The sequence below is a fragment of the Schistocerca nitens genome, chromosome 11 (genome assembly GCF_023898315.1).
Source record: "Schistocerca nitens isolate TAMUIC-IGC-003100 chromosome 11, iqSchNite1.1, whole genome shotgun sequence".
NCBI classification, from domain to species: Eukaryota; Metazoa; Arthropoda; class Insecta; order Orthoptera; family Acrididae; genus Schistocerca; species Schistocerca nitens.
Window position 1 is genome coordinate 21369957 of NC_064624.1, and position 25218 is coordinate 21395174.

A 25218-nucleotide genomic window follows, 5' to 3' on the forward strand; every position below is an offset into this window, starting at 1 on the left:
AGCGGCCGAAGGCATTGGAGACAGCCTCAGGGGCCACAAGGACGTCATTCGCGACCGTCAAGCCAGAAACTGGTGAGTGGACCTTAGTGCCAGATAGCCGGCGCAGGCTACCCCAGACAACAGAAGAAGGAGTAAAACTGTTGAAGGTGCTTGTGAAAACAGCCCAGCTGGCTTTCTTGCTTTCTTTAATAATACGACGACACTGTGCACGTAATCGTTTATAATTGACACAATTCGCCACTGTAGGGTGGCGTTTAAAGGCGCGTAAAGCACGTCGACGAGCACGTAGAGCGTCTCTACATGCTGCGGTCCACCAGGGGACCGGTACGCGACGTGGAGAAGAAGTAGGGTGAGGGATGGAATATTCAGCAGCAGAGAGAATGACTTCCGTGAGGTGTGCGACCTGACTATCGCAGCTTGGGAATGTTTGATCCTGAAAGGTCGCCCTTGAAGAGAAGAGCCCCCAGTCTGCTTTGGAGATGTTCCAACTAGATGAGCACGGAGAGGGGGTATGCTGCAGGAGATGGATAACACACGGGAAGTGGTCGCTCGAATATGTATCAGAAAGAGCATACCACTCGAACCGGCGTGCAAGTTGGGGAGTACATATAGAGAGATCTAAATGGGAATAGGTGTGAGATGTATCCGAAAGAAAAGTAGGGGCGCCAGTATTGAGGCAGACGAGATTGAGCTGGTTGAAAAGGTCTGCTAACAGGGAGCCCCTCGGGCAGGATGCTGGAGAGCCCCAAAGGGGATGGTGGGCATTGAAGTCTCCAGTTAACAAAAATGGTGCAGGTAGCTGAGCAGTAAGTTGCATCATGTCTGCCCTGGTAACGGCAGACGACGATGGAGTGTAAACGGTACAAATGGAAAATGTAAAAGTGGGGAGAGTAATGCGGGTGGCAACTGCCTGCAGGCCGGTGTGCAACGTGATGGGATCGTAGTAAATATCATCCCGGACCAGCAACATAACCCCTCCATGAGCTGGGATACCTACCACAGGGGGTAGGTCAAAACGCACAGAGGTGTAGTGTGCCAAGGCAATTTGATCGCATGGGCGTAGCTTCGTTTCCTGGAGGGCTACGACGAGCGGACGGTGCAAGCGAAGCAGCAACTTCAAGTCCTCTCGGTTGGAGCGAATGCTGCGAATATTCCAGTGAATAAGTGCCATCGTAAGAAAAAAGGGAGATGAAAGAAGGGGTCACCTCGAAGGCCGCTGAGGGCCTGGCTTCGAGCGAGCACTGCCGCCGCTATCAGTAGGCGGACAGTCATCGTCCATTGGGTCTATAGGTTCATCGGCCATCTTGGGAAGATGGCCGGGAGGGGGAGCTTCCTCCGCCGGTGAACGGCCAGATGTTCGGCTACCAGCGGTGCGGCCAGGCGAAAGGGATGACGGCCTGGGGCGGCAACCGCTGGGTGGCGCAGGAGAAGAAATGCGCCGTGGCGGAGAAGGAGAACTGTGCTTCCTATTAGCCTTCTTGGATGGTCGTTTGGTGGAAGTACCGGACGAAGGCTGGGAGGTCGAGGTACGTAGGAAGTCTGCACGGGACGGTTCCTTCTTGAAGGCCCGTGCATCTGACTTCTGGGTCTTCGTCTTAGCAGAAGCTGATGAAGGGGCTGGTGTCTGTGGGGTGATGGGACGAAGAGGAGACGTCGACCGCGCGATCTTAGCACTGGCCGGACGGACGACCGTGGTGCTGAAGGTCAGATCGCAGGTCTGGGTTGCCACCTCCCTGGTAGTCCGAGGAGAGGCGAGGACAGTACTGTATTTCCCCGCTGGGAGCAGCGTGGGCTTCCTACTAGCCAATAGCTTGCGAGCAGCCGAGGTGGACACTTTCTCTTTGACCCGAATTTCCTGGATACAGCGTTCTTCCTTATAGACAGGACAGTCACGGGAGGATGCAGCATGGTCACCCTGACAGTTCACACAACGAGGAGACGGAAGTGGACAGTCACCCTCATGGGCATCCCTGCCACAAGTGACACATTTAGCCGCATTGGAACAAGATTGGCGAGTGTGATTGAAACGCTGACACTGGTAGCAGCGCGTAGGTGTCGGGACATAGGGGCGAACAGAAATAACCTCGTAGCCCGCTTTGATGCGCGATGGCAGCTGAACACTATCGAAGGTCAAAAAAAGTGTCCGGGTCGGTAAAAGGTCATTGTTGACCTTTTTCATGACCCTATGGACAGCCGTCACGCCCTGCTCAGCGAGGAAAGATTGAATCTCCTCGTCAGTCAAACCGTCGAGGGATCTAGTGTAGACCACACCACGAGACGAATTCAAAGTTCGGTGAGCCTCCACCCGGACAGGGAATGTGTACAGGAGTGTGGCCCGAAGCAGTTTTTGTGCCTGAAAGGCGCTCTCAGTTTCGAGTAATAAGGTACCGTTACGCAACCTGGTACAGGATTTGACAGATCCGGCTATGGCATCGACGCCCTTCTGGATAACGAAAGGGTTGACAGAGGAAAAATCCTTTCCGTCCTCAGATCGAGAAACGACGAGGAACTGTGGGGCAGGCGGTAGTACTTTTGTCACTGGTAGCTGGTCACGTTTCCGTTTTTGGGCAGAAGTCGAGAGAGATGGAGTGAAATCCATTGCGGAGAAATCCCCCATGATTGCCAGTGTCTCCGATGGCGCGCTCCTTCCTTGTGGGGACCCTCTCAGAGGGCACTCCCGCCTTAGGTGAATGTTTACACCTCAGGTCACACCTCCCGAGAAACAGACGGAGGGACCAATCGGCATGGTCAGAAGGTATCAGCTCAGGCAATCACCCCTCCCCGGGCCTGGCCTTTACCAGGGGGTACGCGCGTGCCTTACATGTCTACCCAGGGCGGGGAATTACGCGTTACCCCGTCACCGGCTACGCGTGCGAACGCGTGGGTCGGCCTTCAGGTGCGCACAGGGAGGAAGGAAGAAGAGGAAAAAGGAGAGAGAGAGAGAGAGAGAGAGAGAGGACAGTGTCTCAAACGCCGAGGCGGAGACCAGAGAAGGCAAGGAGAAGAAGGCAATGAGAAGGCAATGAGAAGGCAAGGAGAAGAAGGCAATGAGAAGGCAAGGAGAAGGCAAGGAGAAGAAGGCAATGAGAAGGCAAGGAGAAGAAGGCAATGAGAAGAAGGCAATGAGAAGGCAAGGAGATTATGCAGCGGAAAGAGTAAGGAAGACAGTGAGGTGGAGAAGAGCAAAGAAAGGAACCAACCAAAGAAAGGAAGAAACGAGAAGTGAAAAAGCAAAATGACCGCAAATAGAGGTCGTGGAACTGTCCGTCTCCGGACGCAGGCGCTAACTACCCCCTTGAGGGGGAGGGACTCCTTTTAGTCGCCTCTTACGACAGGCAGGAATACCTCGGGCCTATTCTTACCCCGGACCCGCAGGGGGTACGGAACGATTTGAAGTGGAATGATCATATAAAATTAATTGTTGGTAAGGCGGGTGCCAGGTTGAGATTCATTGGGAGAGTCCTTAGAAAATGTAGTCGATCTACAAAGGAGGTGGCTTACAAAACACTCGTTCGACCTATACTCGAGTATTGCTCATCAGTGTGGGATCCGTACCAGGTCAGGTTGACAGAGGAGATAGAGAACATCCAAAGAAGAGTGGCGCGTTTCGTCACAGGGTTATATGGTAAGCGTGATAGCGTTACGGAGATGTTTAGCAAAATCAAGTGGCAGACTCTGCAAGAGAGGCGCTCTGCATCACGGTGTAGCTTGCTGTCCAGGTTTCGAGAGGGTGCGTTTCTGGATGAGCTATCGAATATATTATTGCTTCCCCCTACTTATACCTCCCGAGGAGATCACGAATGTAAAATTAGAGAGATTCGAGTGCGCACGGAGGCTTTCCGGCAGTACTTCCTGCAAACCATACGCGACTGGAACAGGAAAGGGAGGTAATGACAGTGGCACGTAAAGTGCCCACCGCCACACACTGTTGGGTAGCTTGCGGAGTATAATGTAGATGTACAAATTTGCCAATTGGATTTGCACTCAGGTGGGGTAGGAGTCGGCGCATGGATAGCACACAGGAAGTGATCACTTGAGTATGTGTCAGAGGGAATGGGTCATTCCAGGTTGATACGGCGCGCGCCACTATCCTGTGATCTTGTTTAGAGCGCGCGCTATAATCGATTATAGTTCGCTGTTCTAGTGGGGGTGGCGCTCCGGTGGTGATTTGCTATTATGTCGCTGGCGTGTGTTCGTGGTGGCTGGCGGAAAGTGAGAGGGTAGTCGGTTTCTGGTTATTGCACGGAACGTGAAGTTCGCTCTGCCTGATCTGCTGGTGACTAGCGCTAAGGTGGTTGTACCTCGCAATATGAGCAGAGTGGTCTGGGGTGGATCAACTCGCCGCTGTGCTGGCCATGCGGTGGTGATGAATTGGGTCGGTGTACTTGTTCTGCCTGCCTGTCCGATGTGGAGATCTGGTGGGGTCCTGTGATATTCTGACCCGGAGACAACTAGTTGCTAAATTTTGGAGTCATCTGTCAGGTTAGGGTGTGAGCTCGGTAGGCTCGTCAGATTTTCCGCTGGAAGCTCCAGCTGCGGTTTCTGAACTTCATTCTGATGTGGGACGGCGTTATTGGAAGTTTATGCTGTGTGTGTGTGTGTGTGGCACATTACTATATTCATTGGTACTAATTTATTTGCTCAACTGGAGTATCTTTTGTTTATACCGCTGAGTGGGTCGTTACCCACCCGGTCTGCTCAGCGTAGCCTTTGGTGGTGCCTGTATGTTCCTTTTTGAAGGAATTCATGTAGGTGGATCCTGTTACCTGCCCGGAGTTGCGTTCATGTATTGACTATTCATGTGCGCTTGGCTTTTATTGTTTTGTTTATGAAGATTTGTGTGTGTTGGCTTCTGGCACCTGTTAAGAGCGCCTGAGCTAACGGCGCTGTGGTTATCATGTGCTGTCAGGATGTTATATTGTTATTTGATTTTTGAATTTTATCTTGTGTTGATGGTATCTATCGTGTGTTACAGAACATAACCAAGGTGCGTAAGTGATGGGCAGTTGTGGGAGGCATGTCGGGGAGCTCTCAGCATTTATTTCGGGGACCGTTTCTAGTGGGAAGGCTCTGAAGTGTGAGAGCTCGGCCATCTGTGATTGTGTTGGGAGTTGCCCTTGCCCTTTGGTTGTATCAAATTATTATTTTGTTATTATATTTATTGGTTGTGTGTTGCGCTTCTTTTATTTTATGGTGCCAAGTGCCATTATCTTTCTCAAAGTTCTTTTATATAAATGATTTTAAATTGTAATGCCAAGTTAACTTACTATTGGATCTTGGTCTGTGGTGTAAAATCTTTTAAAGCACCATTGTAATTTGTTCTTGCAGAATAAATTTCTCTTATTTTATGGTGCCAAGTTGCCATTATTATTAATGTTTTTTAGTTTATTGCTGCTCTTAATGTTTTCCGATTTTATGGTGCCAACTGTCATCATTCTTAAAGGTTTTTGTAAATGATCTTAAGTTGTATTGCCAAGTTAACTTATTATTGGATTTTGTCTCTTGGCTAAACTCTAAAAGCTGTTTGGGGATTATTGGGTGGAAATCCTTGGATAGTTGTCCTATAAGAACACACATTCCAAAGATGACAGGCGAGCTGGACAGTGCAGAACGAGAAGTCCAAATGGTAAGAAATGTGCATGGAATCTGAAAGGAACGTGGGTGCTCTAGTGGTAAGAGATGATTCAGAAGGTCAGCTAAGAGGGAACCTCTTGGACAGGTTCTCTAAGAGCCCCAAAGCAGATGGTGGGCAATGAAGTTGCCAAGCAGGAGTGAGGGAGCTGACCAATGAGCTAGAGTAAGCCCGGCTTGGTAACAGCAAATGATGGAGAGGTGTAGATGTTGCAAAGAGAAAAGGTGAAATGAGGAAGGGCAAAGCTGACTGCAACAGCTAGCAGTCGCATGTTAAATGAGATGGATGGCCAGCATGGCTCCCACATGAGGTGGAATGCTGTCCTTGGAGGTAAAGATCACAGAGGACCAGAAAGAAACATGAAAGGTCAAATGGGTTGTGAGGATAATTTTTTTCCTTGGAAGCAGAAAACAAGCGGACACTGCAATTCCAAGAGCAGCTTTAAGCCCTCCTGGGATCTAATGCCATGAATTTTCCATTGGAGAAGTCATAATGGGGATTGGGGAAGAGGGAACAAATGAAGATTAGTCACCTTGGTGGCTGCTGAGTGCCAGCCTTCAAAAATCCACTGTTACAGGGGGAAGAGGCTGGAGAATCCTGTTCCATGAGATCAACAAACATATTGGCACTCTCCCTGGGTCAGTCTGAATTCCACGGCAGAAAATCGGTAGGCAGTGGGCACCAGCAAAATGGAGGTCAGCCAGGTAAGGGTACATATGCCAACACCACTGAAGTGGATCTCCAAGTCAGGGAAGGAGAAGACCATTTGTTTTTGTTATAGTTCTTAGAACTTTCTAGTTGACAGATGAAGAGTATGTTTTCAGCTGTAGAAAGTCTTTGCAGGAGTATTGCTTTTGTCCTTTCAGCCTGACAGTTGTGTAGCACGTGATTTCGCCACCAAATGTAAAGATCTGATTCCTTGTTGCGTAGCTGTAGTAGGAAACAGGGATGCTATTGTGACCTGTGTGATTTCACTACTGCAACACTGACTTGAAGTTGGAAGTCTTGGTGGGCATATCCTCCGTTACGGACGGCATAGCAAAAATGGTACTGTAAATGCCAGATGGTAAAATGCACGGATTTTGACTAACTAACAATTGCAAGTGACAGGGTGGGGTTTGGTGGCCTTCAATCAGATCTCCTGGATGCTTGCTCATTAAGACACTTGGGACATTCACGGGATTACAATTGATACAGCACAGAGGAGGCGAACAGCTGCCCTTGTGAGCATCTCTGCCAAAAGTAACACAGTTGGCCATGTTTTGACTGGATACACGTTTTATTATAATGTTGACACTTGTACGAACGCATCTGGTTTGGAATGTATGGTTGGACTGTGATTACTTCACAGCCTCCCTTAATCTTTGAGGCAAAAACTACTCGAGCAAATGATAGAAAATGAGTGCATGTGGGTTTGCAGCTCATGGTCGTGCAGTAGCGTTCTCGCTTCCCGCGCCCGGGTTCGATTCCCGGCGGCGTCAGGGATTTTCTCTGCCTCGTGATGACTGGGTGTTGTGTGCTGCCCTTAGGTTAGTTAGGTTCAAGTAGTTCTAAGTTCTAGGGGACTGATGACCATAGATGTTAAGTCCCATAGTGCTCAGAGACATTTGAACCATTTTTGAGTGCATGTGGGCATTAAGTTTGCATCCATCTTTTTCCTAAATGAGAAAAATTTCACAGTCTCCAACTGCAACACATTCCAGAATAAGGCATGCATTAACTGTAGCAAAGAAATGACCCTCTTCAGTATGTGATACCATGAGGAACCAAGGTGCATTTGGGAGGGCCTTCAAATCTATAGCCTCATTCTGTTTATGTTTATGTTTAGTAGACACACGCTAAGATGGTGATTGATACATTGCAAAAGAATCCCCATGATTGCCAACATCTCCAATGGCATGCTTTTTCCAACTCGGAACCCCCTCAGAGGGGGATTCACCCACCGTAAATGATTGTTCGCACCTCAGGTCACACCCCCCAAACTCCTGACAGAGGGACCAATTGGCATTTGGGAAGGTAACAGCTCAGGCACTCACCCTTCTGGGCCTGACCTGTATCAAAAGGTACATGAGAACCCTACCCGTTGACCTGGAGCTGCCAATTATGCATTACCTTGTCACCTGTAATGTGTCTAACGAATGGGACAGCCTTCAGGAACACACCAGGATGAAGGAGAAACAAAGAGAATGAGGATTCACCAGTTAAGTCTTCACAGCCTTACCGAAAGTGGCACCAGCTACTTATATTTCTTCTTGATGGTGGCCTGTAAACCACTACAAGCTTGTGCGTTTCCTGAGCACCGCTGTGGCACCGAATTGAGAGAGGTGTTCAACACTATATTCATTAATCTGAAAGGCTGGGAATCAGCTCCAATTTTTGGATATATAGCCATTCACCCTTTCTTCTAACTTGTTCTACTGCAGTATGATATTAGCTTGTGCCCATCAAGATAAATCTGTTGAATTTAAGTGATTTAATGTGACATTCTGCATTAAACAAAATACAGCTGCTGATATGCCACCTGCACTTTTATTTTCCTGTATGGATATCAGACATTTGCTCTATTTATCTAGGAATAGTCACATAATGGTTGTTGCAAAGAATAGTATTAATGAATCATTACAGTAGAGCATTTTATAACTTAAGTACTCTCACAATTAATAAACAAAAATTTATATTTCTGAAAAAGTTCTGCAGTGAATTATGAAAACTTACCTTGCACTATCAGATGCACATCTTGTTGAGGTTTCCACCTGAAATATTTGAAGAAATGGCCAGTGATTTACAACTGATGGGACAGTAAATACATAGAATTCTATTAACGTCCACCAACATGTGATTGGTCCACAAAATGCTGTAAGTTAGGCTTGAAAATATCATTAAAGAGGACATGATAAACTGTTGCAGTTAATGGAACAGAATGTTAGTAAGAATTCATTCTCCATTTTCTCACTGTCTTCAGTACTGTAAATAACTACGCAAGCCAGTAATTTGGTTGTAGCCATACTTCCTACTAGACACTTCACAAAGGAAAGTGACCAATAACATCTTTAATCTGTTATGCATTTACACTTTGTGTAAAATTTTCTTTCACTTTTTTTCCGTTATGAAAACTGCCATGCAATGACAGATGAATCCATCATCGTAAGTGACACATTTGGACCTTTGTGCTCTGGGCAGCCCAGACCAACTTGCAGAGGTGAGGAGTGACTCCTAAACCCAACCTTAAGTTCACACCCAGAACTACATACAGGGTTGGACCATTAAATATACAAACATTAATAAATATTGGCAACCTCCAAATAGTTTCACACATTGTAAATGGACAAGTTAAAATTGGCATTACAAAATATCACATTCACAGATGAAGAAATACCACAATCAGAGAACTGTAGATTCTTCACAGAGAACACAGGGAAGAAATTCGCGAAACTACTACAGAACCAGGCTCTGCATTCATAAATGGCAATTATGTTGCAAACGGTAGCAAATTTTTTGGGAGGACAATGGTTCAATCCCACACCCGACCATCCGGATTTAGGTTTTCCATTATTTCCCTAAATCACTCCAGGCAAATGCCGGGATGGTTCCTTTGAAAGGGCATGGCCGACTTCCTTCCCCATCCTTTCCTAACCCGATTAGACCAATGACCTCACTGTTTTGCCTCTTCCCCCAAACAATCCAAAATCCAAATTTTTCATTACCTCCAGAAGTCTCTCTCCCTGTAATAATTCAATATTTGGGTGAGAGGTACACAATAATTAATGCACATGCACCAATAGATCAGGATAACAATGCAGAAGATAAAACAGTCCTCAGAACAATGTTGAGAAGCATCTGATGAAGTTCCAGAGGAAAACATACAGATTTTATTAAACTTTTATCCTCAGACTGGCACAGAATGGAGATGAGAACATTATCTGCCCAAACTGCTATTAAATGAATTTATTCACAACTGGAATTTTGACTGTTATGCCATTCTCAAGTGACAGCTTACTATGAACTAAGTCAGTGTTATTAAATGTCATGCCTAGTGCTTGGGGAGTTGATATTAAGATGTGCAGTATGACATGACTTTGATAGAAATTAGTACATGAAGTACTACCAATTTCTAGGCATACAGATTACAAAGACTCCCATCTTGTAAAGAAAATGGAATTTGTAAACATGGTTAACACAAAAGTATTACCTCAAAAGAATTACCTCAAAAGGAATTATAAAGGATTCAGACATCACACTGAGCTACCACATGAGAATTGCACAACTGCCAAATTAATTCTGAATAAGTACATTCCATATCAGCCCTGGTAGAAAATGTTTTCATTTATGAATGTCTGCCTGACTAGATGTAAGAAAAAAGGAAAACTGCAAAGAAAAAGACATTTAGCATACACCACTAAAAAGATACGAGGACATCAATAATATGATTTGAGAATATCAGACAGCTTGTGTGCCAGTAACAAAGCACAATTCCAAAAAGATGATGAATTCCAGAGTCAGGCATAGATATCTGTTGAAATTGACCATTACCACTGAATAATAAAAGTAAGATTCCTGGCCTAGAATAACTGATAACCATGTTCACATAAGATTCAATGAAATTCCATGAAAAGTTCAAGGAGACAACAGCAGAATTCTAAAATACAAGATATATCAGAGATGGCTTAGGACAGGATGGTCCTGTGAAGGCCAAATTGATAGAGGACTAAAGGAGCAAAATACTATTGGAATACATCTGTAACATTTTAGAAGGCTTATGACTATCAAGCAAGACTGCTTTATTTCAAAATTGTTAAAGAATCTGAAATACAGAAGACAACACGGGTCTTCTTAAAAGAACTACAGCCTCATTTGAGATAAGAACAGACTTTAGCAAAGGCAATGTACTAACTCCATTCTTCTTTCAGACTATACTAGAAAAGTGAATATTGAACAGATGGAGCAGTTGTCAGAATCTACTACCAGAAGTTGAATACTACTTGGTTAGAAAATTGATAATGTCAAAATTGTTTGTTCAACTTTTGTAGATAATTTAGCAATGCTGACAATGTAGAGAAACCACAGAACAGAAAGAAAGAAAAACAGTAGGAAAAGCATGACTACTCGTCTCCTCTGATAAGCTACAGTGAAGCAAGACGGGTAGCATCTTCATACACTCCTCTTGGGAATCCCAGTGCGGAACGGAGGTGGTAAGCCATCCTGTAATATCATAAACATAAAATAGCCTCGCCAATACTTGCCACCTAAAATGCAAACAAAAGTCATATGGACATGTACACTGCCACCTTTCCTTATCTTCTTTTAACTTGTGTACAAGCCTGCTACATCCCTATCAAATACGAAGTGTGGGAGGGTCAGGGGAAAACAAATTTAAGGATCTATGAGAAGTCATGTAGCCAAATGGTGGGGAAAATGGAACCACAAGAGGAAGACTATAAAAGATGGACTCTGCATTTCAATTAACAGAAGATGTTTATAGTAAAAATTCATTCTCCAAAATTGCAGAACCTCCAACTTGCAAGGTAGTCATTTGGCCAAAATACACATCTGTATCACACAGAATACACATCTGTATCACAATTACTAATTTTAGAATCAACAGAAGATAGTGAAAATTACGAAAAAGAAAAGATATTAGGAAACAGAATACCACCACAAACATTTAAATTCAGAAACAATGCAGAAGTATAGATAACTATGTAGGAAAATAACTGGAGACAAAATTTGGCACACAAGGTTAATGAGTCTTAGCATACTGAGAAGAAAAACTGTGTAGCAGTACTAAAACCATTAAAAAATCTCAATGCCTTACAAGAGTGCACAAAGACCTACAAGAAACTTGTATAAATTAGCAAGATATTTAAAACCAAACCAAATACAGAAACAGGATTGAGTTGGTAAATTCTCCACAGCATAACAGTTCCAAAAAGACAAGATAGAAACCGAACGTCAGGTGCGTGGAAAGAAAAATGTGTACAGAAGAAGGAGTAGCATAAATAAATGTAAAACCTTCGCTGGCCCGCAATTGATCAGGAAAAAAAATTGTTCCATATTTGTAGTACCTTCTCAGTAAAGCATAGCGATCGTATATGTACTGCAAACAAGTTGCAGCAAGCAGCTCAAAGAGTCTCTGCAAATATGCAAATAACAGTATTTGGAGTGTTTTGCTAAGCTACAGCAGTGATCAGAAATATTTTGCAGTGGTGTTGTTATGCTGTCAGTACTGCTAGCATGCAGTCACAAAAGAGCAATGCATTCAAGTGTCACTCCATCAAGAGCTGCACACTGCTGTGGTTACATATCTAGTGAACAAATAAGATCATACAACAACAATATACGTATGTATTCCTTTAGCTCGAAAGTTTGTAGCTTGCCTGGATGGTATGGTATCCAGTAACTACTATGACTGAGGTATTCACTCAGTGATTGCTTACTTGCAGGGAACTAGAAGTATAGCAAAACAGAACACTCGCTTGATGTGAGACAAGCTGTTTTGCATGTCTTCAAGATTGGGAGTACTTCTAGGGACTATGGCATATCACAACCACAAACAAGTGTGCACAGTCAATAGCAAAAACATGAAACAACAGTAACCAATAAGCCAAGGTCGGGTCATCCCTGAAGAGAGAGGAGGAAGGACAGAATGATTTGTACGCAATCAGCTGGTGTTCCAAGAGAAACATCTCAACAAAGCTTGTGAATCTCTGTAACATGTTCGTTGCGATGGTGCATTTCTTCTGCCAATTGAATCCAATGTTACTAGATAGCAATAGATTTCCTGCAGCATTGAATATATGGCCATTTTTAAGGCAACTGGGAATTTTGACTGGAACACTGGACTCGTTATATTAAATTTGAGTGTAACACACCTCAATTTTGGAGGCAATTTTTTGAAGAAACAAATGAATTTTATAAACTACAATATATGGTATCAAGTCTTTGTAAGCACCACTGGAAATTAATTTGAACAAATAATGAAGGTAACTGAAAATCTGTCATGCATTCAAACTTTCAAATATTATACGTGAGATAGTAATGTGAATCTACCATCAAATGCACAGGATTGATCGACACTGAACATTTCCCATTTAACATTGAAACATGAAAATCTATACATTTAATATTTTGCTCTGGTGAACTATGTTCCTTCTAAGTCAAGAGAAATGCCCATAACCTACTATCCATTGGGGTTAGTTTCCTGTGAGAAAAGGTCGACAACTGTGAGGCAGTATTTAAATTCACATTCATGTAACTTTTGCACTTGAATCTTTAAGCAATTTTAGGACTTTCCCAAGGTCAGTGCTATGATGGCAAGTAGAATTTTTGTCACACATTTAAACATAATCATAAACTCATTGACAAACAAAAGATGAATGCGTCCAAAATTAGTGAGGGACAGCAATAAACAAAGGATGCAACAAATCAAATATTCTAACTCTGCTGACTGATCTCTCAAAAAATCCGTTGCATAGCCAACTGCTAATTTGTCACTTTCCTGCTATAAAAAATTATTCACAAATATTATATAGAAAAACACTAAAATTGAATTCAACAGTACTATTTCAAACTGTACAGCCCAACTTCAGGAGTTAAATAGAGCCCTGTATAGTTTTTCATTAATTAATTTTATAAACACTGATTACAATAATGCTAAATAGTACTACATGTAAGCCAAAACTGCCACAAGCATAAACAATACATCAAACTGTACAGTGAATACATAATTTGCCTGGAACTCAACTGGATCCAGGATATCTACAATTTGATTAGAACTACTCAATTAATTTGACCAGAGCTAAATGTACTCCACAATTCCATACACCAAAAGACAGCAAGCATATTTCACATTACACCCTTATCCTTATCAAATGTGTATTAGATACTTTTCTGACAAATTAACTATTATACAGTGTGATCAAGATGTGTCAAGTTCAGTTGGTTGTAATTCAAACTTGGTAAGTGCTACGTAGTAACCTAAAGCACCATGTAAATGAACAGGAAATTACAATCTCACCTGATATGACACGTTTGTTTGTATAGAAATATTTCCTTGTATTTAATTACTGTAACAGTTGCATATGATGGCAATTTATCATGATTTCACTGATAATTAATGTAATATTTATCTCAGAATGTTTCTTAAGGTTCTAAAGTGACCAGCATGGGAAGGTGCTTATCTCAAGCCAGGCTTCACAAAATCCTCACCAGAGTACCAACTAATCCAGGAGGTTAATTGAGGAAGGACAATGGGGAAAATACAGAGACAGCACATGAAACACTGGAACTGCTCCTCAAAACTCATTTTCCTCAATATGCTCTGGTGGATAACATAGAGCAGAATGCGACCCCTGAAAGACAATGGTTCTCAGGCACTCAAAGAGAGGACTGGGAATCAGCCAAGGAGTGTGTCAATTTCAGTAAAATCCAATGGGCGGTGGCAACATTCCAATCGGTCAAGTCACCTGGTCCAGATGGAATGTTTCCAGCTCTCTTAAAACAAATAGGAGACAATCTTATAAGAGTCCTCTGCATGTTATTCAGGGTTAGCCTAGCAGTGGGAGTCATTCCCAATGCCTGGAGGGCAGTGAAGGTTGTCTTTATTCCAAAGCCAGGGAGAATTGATCATACGAAGGCCAAGGATATGAGACCAATCAGTCGAGTTAATGTACATGCTGGGGAGAGGAGGCTAACTAGGGCTCCTCTACATTCAAACTAACACACATAACCAGGTAAATCAAGTGAGACAGCTCTCCAACTATTTGTTGGGAGGGTGGAGAAAGCACTTTCTATTCAAGAAACAGCCCTCTGCATCTTCCTGGGCGTGAAGGGGGCTTTTAGTAACACAACCTTTGATTCCATGGTTAGGTCAACAGAGGTGCATGACCTAATGACCACTATATGTAGGTGGACTAGGGCCATGCTTAGTGGAAGGAGGGTAGAGGTCACATGATGAATGAAAAAATAGTAATTAACACCACTAGAGGTTGTCCACAAGGAGTGTTGTCCACTTTATTGTGGAATCTACTGGAGAACGAACTCATTGGGGAACTAAATTACAGACAATGCTTTTGCCACGGATACGCAGATGACCTTGTCATAGTAATACCCGGCAAATTTGCTGACACAGTTAGGAATATGGCACAAGGTGCACTGGACATTGTGCAAGACTGGTACATTACATAGGACCTAAACGTTAATCCTAACAAAACTGTTGTGGTACTAATCACGAAGAAGCACATCTAAAGCTTTTCGATGAGACTATCTGTGAACGGGATAGTGAAATATCTAGAAATAATCTTAGATGAGAAACTAACATGAACCCTTCACATTAAGAGCATCTGCTCCAAGGCAAATTGTACTCTAGTGAGTACCAGAAGGCCTTGTGGCAAAAACTGGGGCCTAAGATCCTGATGTATGCACTGGACACACACAACAGTGGTTAAACTTAGGATCTCCTATGGGGCCGTAGTGTCATGGAAGAATGTACAACAGCAGGCTGCAGCTAAGGAGCTTGCTAAGGTGCACAAACTGGCCTGCTTTGCCACAACAGGCAGAATTAGTAGCACACCAACCACTGGGATGTAAGTCATGCTGGACATGCCTCCACTACACCTTTGGGTTAAGATGAAGGCAGCAGCTGGTGCATACACACTCAAAACTGGTAAAAACTGGATCACATTGGGATATCCAGACTCACACACTAAAATAGTGAGGCATATATAGGAATGGCTTGAGAAATGCCGCCTGACTACATAACAACTCCCAACTGCTTCAACAAGCCTTACAATACAATAATTGGAAGCAGGGAGCAGTGGGAAAACAGTTTGACACCATGCAGAGGACACTGTCTGGTTCACTGATGGGTCAAAATCAGACCAAGGCGCTGGGGGCGGGGTGCACAGGGTTCAGCCAAAACTCGAGGGCATCATCTCTCTAGGAAAACTGGCCTTGGTATTCCAAGCTGAAATTACTGCAATCAAAGCATGTGTGGAGGAGAATATATAAAGGTGCTACAAGGACCATAGCATCTACATCTATTCAGACAGCAAGGTAGCCCTGAAATTATTGGGAGCTCCTGCAGCACAGAACATTATTATTGCAGAATGTCACAGGGCTTTGGTGGAGTTACGGGATTCAATAGCAGAAACTTAATATGGGTCCTTGGTCACTCAGGGATCAGTGGCAATAAAGAAGCTGACAGATTGGCCAAGATGGGGGCAAAGACTCCATTCAGTGGACCAGTACCTGTTCTGATAATCACCAATGCTATGATCAAACGAACTATGGAACTGGCTTAGAAGAAGCACACAGAATACTAGACCAAGGTCTATAAGCAAAAACATGGTAAGGTAACGATGCCAAAGTTGCGCTTTAAAAGATGCTCTGTAACCCTGGGCTTGAAGAGGAAAGAGATTAAACTCATGTTTGGACTGATGACCAGTCATGTGAATTTTTAAAAAAACACCTACATACAATGGGTATAATGGAAGAAGACCATAAATGTAGCATCTGTGATGAGAGTGAAGAAACTGCATCACACCTAATCTTCCAATGCATGACATTGGAGAGCAAAGAGACAGAATTTTCAATGCAACTAGAAGTGAAGAAATTGTGTCTAACAAATAATGGGTAGAGAGACTCCTTGCACTATCTAAGGGCACTGGTTGGCTTTACTAGATATACAGTGAGCAATACTGCACAATAAACTGTTTCGGTGCCAGGTTAGACCAAAGCTGTCTTAGCTTCTCTGCCAAAATCAAATTAAATCCATCATCCTTAGTGAATTTGTGTTCAGGTATTTTTGACAAATTAACTATTATGCAGTGTGATCAAGATGGGTCCAGTTCAATTGGTTGTACTTCGAATTTAGTATGTGCTACATAGTACCTTAAAGCACTATGTAAATGAGCGGGAAATCATGATCTCGTCTGATATGACAAACTCGTTTCTATAGTAATATTTCCTTGTATTGACTTATTTTAACAGTTGCATATGATGGCTGTTTATCATGTTTTCACTGATATTTAATGTTAATATTTATCTTAGAATGTTTGGTAAGCTTCCAAAGTGACCAGTATGGGAAGGTGTTTATTTCAAGTTGATTAGTTTCAATAAGAACAATGTACTTTCAATCACTTATTTTAATTAAGTTTTGTAAGATGTTTTGAAAATGACTAGTATGGTATGGTTTCTTGAGGTTTTAAATAAACAGTTCTGCTGTGCCTCATAGTCTTTGGTAATGTATGTGTGTTTCTCACATAGTCTGGGCCGGTGAACTGTTACTGTTAAGTCTGCATAGGTTTTGACAGTAATTGAACCGAAGTCTCTGGGCAGCCAACCAGTTGTGTCATTTCAGCTCTCTAAAATTGTATGGATGATAAGATTTTGAGCAATACATGAGGATTTAGACATTTTCTCATTACATTAAATTGTTGTATGTTTTTGTGACTGACGAACTATCACTTTGCGCAACTGATAGATCTGTTTTGTACTGAACTTTGATTGACACTGACACAGCATCACTGATGATTACAAAAAAAATGGTTCAAATGGCTCTGAGCACTATGGGACTCAACTGCTGAGGTCATTAGTCCCCTAGAACTTAGAACTAGTTAAACCTAACTAACCTAAGGACATCACAAACATCCATGCCCGAGGCAGGATTCGAACCTGCGACCGTAGCGGGATGATTACACCCAGCTGGACTTAGTTCCGATTTCACATTAGCTTATTTAACTGGGGAATCTGCCAAATATTCACAATTATTCACATAATTCAACTGCATTATCTTCAATCTGAAGTGTTCACCCTTGCTATGTGATCCTATATAATTCAATTTAATGATTTTAAGGATGGCCATTTCTATTTTTGTGTCTTACATTGACAGTACACCGTTCAACTTAACTTTGTCACTGTGTTTACATTTCCTTATTTAGTTGTCACTGCATTTAAATTGGTTTAAACAACTTGTTTAAGTATACATTAACTATTACAATATATGCCTAACTTCATACTTTTAGATGTTGCTTGACTGACAGGCAGCTGGTGGTTTTAACAGGGTAGATACTCAGTGGTAGATGGCCTTGACCCATGCAAGGGACTGTAGAGAGACATTCTGAAATCAGCTCTGTTCACTACCCTGAAACTCAGTACATCATAGGACCAATTTCAAAGCATTAACATTACACATCTTGATTGAATTTTCACAGTAAGCAATCAGCACACAGTGTCAGTAGCTGGACTGAAATCACTATCAGTTGCCCTATTGGCATACAAACTGAAGATAACAGACACAAGGCCAAATATTCAATTTTCTCTTTCAAATCTATTTCATTTTGGAATATCATAATGGAGTTCCTCCATTCAGTACCGGCATAAACATCATAATGACAGATTCTGAGATGATCAATTTTTGTTGATTTTATACTGTGTACTCACTCAATAGAGAAAAGGCACCCAGGCAATATGAGATGGCAGTACAATACCACTCATATTACACTAAACTTGTTCCTTCTCTAACAGCAGCATATCAAACATCTCTGAGCCCATGGAAGTTTCCTAGTGGCTGGAAGAAGGTACCAATCAATCATATTCTCAATTAGTGTCACCTGATAGATGCACATAATCATAGCAAAATGAAGCATGTGCATGAATAACGCTGTATGGTATATTTCCAAGTTTTTAGGAAATCGACAAAAACTGTTAATAAAAATGTAATAGCAGATATTTATTGTTTGCAGATGCAGACTGTTGAAAATCGTTGGTTGTGCTTTTTAAAATTGCACTAAGGATAGGTTTTAGAAAATACATAACTATTAAAATGGTAAAACAGTGTATAGCAACTGATATACAGCATTGCTGTATATCACACTCTACTAGAACTATAAGGTTGCCTAGAGTCTCAAAGTTTTAAATAAAAAAATTATATCATGATACAAACTAATATTTATAGAAAACTGATTGCTTTGGTCTTAAATAAGTAATAGAACATGAGTTTGTTATGAAGTTGAGCCCAAAGCTGGCACATTACACTCAGCTGGCACACTGAATGTTTTCATAAAATGCCTGGATTTTGATTCCCCGTATTTCGTCACATCCAATAGATTGCCTTTCTTCTCCTTACAAGTTTCAGTACCCATTGTAGAGCAACCAAAAACCAAAATGCAACAGAATTTCTTTTACTTCGTGTTCAAAAACATGTTTCACAATACAATGTCTTTCACATGGATGAAACTGCTTATGCCTTGAGGATCATCACTGCATCGCTTCAACCAGAGCACAGCAGTAATTTTCAAAGTAGGTGGCATTTTGAGAACCAGTTCAACAGATCCAATGCCCTTGTCTTCCATCATCTCCTGTATGGTCAACTTCGACGGTTCTACAGTGGCCTAAGCAAAGACATGCTCCATTCTAAAGGAGCCATAACTTTTTACACTTTCTTTCCTCAATCACTGCGAAGTTCCGGTCACAAGGCAGGAAACTATCACTCTAACATAAAAACTTTTTATGTATTTCTACACAGTACTTGCAGTTGACCAGATAGAAATAAAGTGCTAAAATTGTCCAGTTATCGTTCTGCCCAACATGGTGGTCAGACCATATAATTAGTTTGTGTCCCATACCTTTTTCAAGCATCACAAATTTAATCAGACAGGAAACTATTTTGGCTGAACCACACCTTGCACCAGATCCATCCCCTAAATTTACCGTGTTAGTTAAGTACCAAAGTCATGAACCATGAAATTATATGACGGCAACTGTCTCTGGCAGAATACCATGGAATGTGCCAATTTATGACAAAGTACCACGCGTTGTACGTCCACGCATGTAACATATATATTGTTCCTTTGTAGCCATTTCTGTGTTATTTTTTAACAGTTTGTATGCTCAGTCTGCTTTTGCATAACAACTGACTAAGTTCTATGTTGTGCATTTGTATCTCATCTGAAGCTGTGATCATAAAGAATCATTAATTTCTGCACAGATTGAGATTGTGGTACAGACATTCTTTCGAAGATTTATTCTTACTTCGAGAAACTCAAACTGAGTTCTTGAATCAGGGACATGTCATCATTTGATATGACATGTGGCCTACACAAATATTTTCCTCAACCATCTTCAGGAGTGGTCACTCCACTTTCCAGTTTATGTTGAAGAGAGAGTTTTCATTGCTGGGTGATGCAAAATATGTCAAGCAATGTTTTTTGACACACTTCTTTTGACTGGACTTCATATTTGAAAGCAGCTTGTTTCAATGAAGTACTGTCTGTCTTACCTTCCTTTCGTCTGCCTGACACACCTATTTACGTAGAGTTTATCGAGTAAATTGCCTTTTCATTGTGCATCAAGGCATGGTATTCTCTGTACAGCCTTAACTTAATTTACATATTTATGTCCTAGAATCCTTCTTTTGAACACACTACTGTGTTGCACACACGGTCCTGAATCATGCTGTCAATACTACTACCCAATATTCAACTGAATTATCATACTCTACATTCTCTTTCAATAATATAGCAGTGTGTTTTCTACCTTTTCATCACTGATAAAGACAGAACTGCAGTTAGTTTTATTCATGGTCTTAGAATTGTGGGACAAATTTCAATGTTGGATCAACAACAATGGAAAATCCGGGAAGGAATGTAACAATATTATAAAGAGCAAACTTGATTGGTTGGTTGGTTTTGAGTATAAAGGGACCAAACTACAGGGTCATCAGACCCTTTTTTCCCTGACGGAAGCAAGGCTCAAGGTACAAAAACACTCAGCAGCACACCTAAAAAGAAAATGAATGGAATGAACAAAAAATGGGGAAAACATACACTACAAAGAAAAGCAGAAGAAGGTATTAAAACCATAGAGCATATAGTCTGGGCTGGCTGATCACAATAATAAATGAGGATGAGCCAGCCACTCTGCAACACATTAAAACGTCCACCCCAAAAAGACAAGGCGAGAAGAGCACATGTAGGGAAAAGATGACAACGAAGACAAACAAATGCAAAGAAAGTGCGACAGAGTTACAATGGAGGGAGGGTGGCGACCTCAGAGAGAAGGCTAAATGCCCACCCTTGGATTGTATGACGAAACCCCCTCACAAATAAAACCTAAAATTAAATCTGCGGTTTGAAACATTGTTACCCAACACCGAAGGTGGGATTCTAGGAAGGTTAAAAGTCTGCCGTAGAGTGGTTAAAAGTCAGCAGTCCAGCAAGATGTGGATGACAGTCATATGTGAGCCACAGTGACACCGACGTGGGTCCTCACGACAGAGGAAGTAGCTATGTGTTAGCCATGTATGGCCGGCATTTGTTTGGTTTGGTTTGTTTTGGAGGAGGAGACCAGACAGCAAGGTCATCAGTCTCATAGGATTAGGGAAGGAAGTCGGCCGTGCCCTTTCAAAGGAACTATCCCGGCATTTGCCTGGAGCGATTTAGGGCATGTATGGCCAATGTGGAGCCAGCAGAGAACCACAGAGTCCCTGCGACAGGCTTGCATGGAGTCTTTTACACATTTGTAGTCTCCTTAAGGGCGCAGAGTTTGTTGTGCATACTGAGATTATGCCATTCGGTCTCCCAAACCTGAAAAACCTTGTGGTGTAATAATGATCACAGGTCAGTTACAGGGATGCCGACCTCCATAAGTGGTTTCCGTTTAGCCCGTTTGGCCAGCCTGTCGGAAAGTTCACTTCCTGGGGTTCCAATGTGGCCTGGGGTCCACACAAACAACACGGAATGACTGGACCGTTCCAGGGCATAGATGGATTCTTGGATGGTCGCTACCAATCGATGGTGCAGGTAGCTTGTAGGCTGCTGAAGGAGTCAGCACAGAGAAGAAACGACTTGCTTAGGCACATTGGATGTGCTCAAGAGCACGAGAAATGGCTGCCAGCCTTGCAGTCCAAACACTGCAGCCGTCTGACAAGGAGTGCTGTTCTGTATGTTCTCCATGAACATATGCAAAGACAATGTGACCATCACCCATGGAGCAGTCAGAGTAAACCACTTCACGGTCCCGGTACTTGTCAAGAATCGAGAGGAAGTGACAGCCGAGAGCTGCAGAGTTAACTCATCCATTAGCACCCTGTGAATGGTCCAGGCAAAGCTTCAGCTTCAGTGTACACCGTGGAGGTGTACATGAATGGATCTTGAGCATAGGTGGCAAAAGCAAGGACTCCACCTCAGACAGACAAGATCAGTTGCGAACTGCAGTCATAAGCCCTGACCTGGGCCTCCGATGCAGGAGATGAAATACCGTGTATGGGATAAGGAGATGGTAATGTGGATGCTCTGGAGAACTATGAATGTGTGCAACATACCTGGCGAGCAGTTGTGCATGTCTAACCTTCAATGGAGGGACTCAGACCTGGTCACTGGACTCGTCCTGAAACCTCCTGTTGCCAGTCATCTGGGTAGAGTAAACATATCGCTGAGGGTGCCACCAAACAATAAACCAGTTTCCCATAGTCAAAACGAGATTGAACAAGGGCTCTATAGAGCTGCAGCAGCTTAGTGCGATCTGCACCCCAGTTGGTGTTGCTCAGGCACCACAGGGCATTGAAGTGCTGCCAGCAGTTCCACTTCAGCTGACCAAGATGAGAAAGCCACGTCAATCACGTGTTGAAATCCAGTCGTAAGAATTGATATGTCTCCATTTCAGTGAGTGGATCATCCTTAAGGTAAAGTTCTGGCTCTGGATGAATGGTACGACACCGACAGAAGGGCGTTACACACAACTTCGCAGCTGAAAACTAGAACCTGTGGGCTAAACCCCATGACTGCACCTTGTGAATGGTTCCCTGTAGGCACTGCTCAGCAACACCAGTACTGGAGGAGCTGCATGAAATACATAAGTCTTCTGCATACAGAGAAGGTGAGACCGATGGCCTGACAGTTGCTGCAAGACAGTTAATGGCCACTAAAAATAGAGATATACTCAATACAGAGCCCTGCAGGACCCCATTCTCCTGAATGTGGGGCAAACTACGGGAGGCCCCAACTTGGACACGGACAGTACAGAGCGATAGGAGATTTTGCATAAAAATCTGGCATGGGCTCTGGAGACCCCACTCATATAATGTGGCAATGATATGATTTCGCCAGGTCGTGTCTTAAGCTTTTCATAAATCAAAAAAGACGGCAACCAGGTGTTAGCATCTGGAAAAGGCTGTTCAGACGGCAGACTCAAGGGAAACTAGATTATCAATGGTACAGTGACCCTGGCGGAAACTGCCCGGCATGGAGCCAGTAGGCCACATGACTCCAGGACCCAACACAACTGTCGACTTACCATACATTCTAACAGCTTAAAAAGAACGTTGGTGATGCTGATGGGTCAATAGCTATCCACATCAAGTGGGTTTTTACCGGGTTTGAGCACTGGAATAATGGTGCTCTCCCACCATTGCGATGGAAAGACGCCATCGCACCAGATCCAGTTGAAGATGATAATGAGATGGTGCGTTTAGTCAAACAATAGATGTTTGATCATCTGACTGTGAATCTGATCTGGCCTAGGAGCTGTGTCAGGGCAATGTGCAAGTGCGCTGAGGAACTCCCACTCTGAAAATGGAACATTATAGAGTTCAATGTGACATTCAGTGAACTAGAGTGCTTTCCTTTCCATCTGCCATTTGAGGGTGCAGAGGCTCAACAGTAGTGCTCAGCAATTGCCTTTGTGTCGGTAGATAACACACAATTGATGTTAGTGCCAGTAGCACTTGTCGTGGTCTGGTACGCATATACATGACCGATCTTTTTCCAGACTTAGGAAGGTGACGTATGGCACCAATGGTCGAGACGTACCTCTCCCAACATGCCTGTTTCCGTCTTTTTATAAGCTGGAGAATGCGAGCATGAGCCCTTCCAAAGCTATTAACTATGCTAGGGAAGAGTGTCATTTACGTCACTGTAGAGCTTGTCGATGCTCTTTAATGGCCTCAACGATTTCTGGCGACCACCAAGGTTTTCGCTGGAGCACTATAAAGAACAAGGGATCGTTAATTCTGTCACAGAAACGATCGTTCTAGTGACCTGCTCAACTACCACATTGATGGTACCATGTGATGGAGTTTCAATGGTGACAGCAGAGGTGAAAGCTTCCAGTCTGCATTGTTTAAAGACCATCTTGGTAGACATCTGGGGGGAATGGTTCTGGGGGAGTGACAGGAAGATGGGGAAGTGACCACTACCACACAAGGCATCATGGGCTCTCCAGTGGACAGATGGGAGAAGTCCTGGGATGCAGAGGGATAAAGCAATGGCCGAGTAAGTGCCATGAGCCACACTGAAACGTGTGGGGGCCCCTAGTATTTAAGAGGCAGAGGTCGAGTTTCGACATCTCTAACTTGACCAGTAAGCATAGTGCCACCCCACAAGGGGTTATGGACGATAAAATCTCCCATAAGTAGGAAAGATTTAGGGAGTTGATGAATCAGTGTAGCCAATGCTTTCAGGGGTACTGCACCATCCGGATGATGATATATGTTGCAGGTAGTTATTTCCTGCTTTGTCCTTATCCTGACAGCCACAGTTTCAAGAGTGGTTTGAAGGGGCACAGGTTAACTACATACTGAGTTCAGGCCATAGACAAGAACTCCACCTGACGCACTATTATAGTTGCTACAGTTCTTGTAATATCCCCTATAGCTATGAAGGTCAGGGGTCCGCATTGCCAGGAACCAGATTTCCTGGAGGGCAATGCAGAAAGCAGGTGTAAACCTAAACAGTTGCTGTAGCTCAGCCAGGTGGTGGAAAAAGCCGCTGCTGTTCCACTGGAGGATGAGGTTATTGTGAGGCTGGGAAGGCATGAAGCATGCAAGGAGGCAGGTTACACTTCAGCGTCACCTGCTGCCACCGATTGAGTATTTGTATCCGTTCCTATTGTGGATGAGGCATCAAGTGAGATCCAGGTGCTCAGTAGATGCTGAGATTTCCACCTCATCCACAGGTATAGATCTGGTAGCTAGTAGTGGTGTTGAGGGCACCTGAGAATTCTTTTTCTTAGCAGACTTCTTTTTTTTTTGTTTGCCCTCTCACTTCTCTTTAGGGGTTTGCTGGGAGGACTTCTCTGAAGTAGCTTCAGGCATGGAGGAAGACCGTGCAGCTCTTTGACCAGCAGCTTTTGGCTCCTTTAGCCACTGGCGAGCGTCCGCTGTAGCATTAGTGGAGACCTTGGGAGAGAGAATCCCAAGCGACTGCTTCCACACGAGATGAGCCAGAGGAGGCTGTTGCTTCTCTGGCTGGTGGGTGGGGACTGATGTCCCCTGCATTTGGGGAGGAGGGGGGGGGGGCTTGCTCCTAAACTAGGTACTTGTGATGGCGATGGTAATGTAGCTGCAGCATATGTCGACGTCAACCATATGGGTTGTAATCGTTCAAATTTACATTCAGCCTCTTGGTAAGTCAATCTGTCCAGGGTCTTGTACTTCATGATTTTCCGCTCCTTTTGGAGTACTGTGCAGTCTGGCAAGCCGGGGGAGTGCTGCTTCCCGTAGTTGATACAAGTGAGAAGGGGCACACAGGGAGTATCTGGATGCAGTGGACATCCACAGTCCACATGTGGCATTGGAAGTGCAGCGAGAAGAC

At 43.4% G+C, this 25218-nt stretch overlaps 1 protein-coding gene across 6 annotated transcripts in view; it reads right to left on the minus strand.

Moving 5' to 3' along the window:
• LOC126213094 (zinc finger protein 729-like) overlaps window positions 1-25218 on the minus strand; it is a 109217-nt gene that overhangs the window by 30053 nt on the left and 53946 nt on the right. For 5 of the 6 annotated variants that reach the window (XM_049940697.1, XM_049940693.1, XM_049940696.1 and 2 more), the window contains one exon: window positions 8348-8385. In XM_049940697.1, the coding sequence (XP_049796654.1) occupies window positions 8348-8385 (38 nt within the window). Of the gene's footprint in view, window positions 1-8347; window positions 8386-10771; window positions 10832-25218 lie in introns of those variants that run through there. The other variant, XM_049940698.1, reaches the window with a different exon arrangement.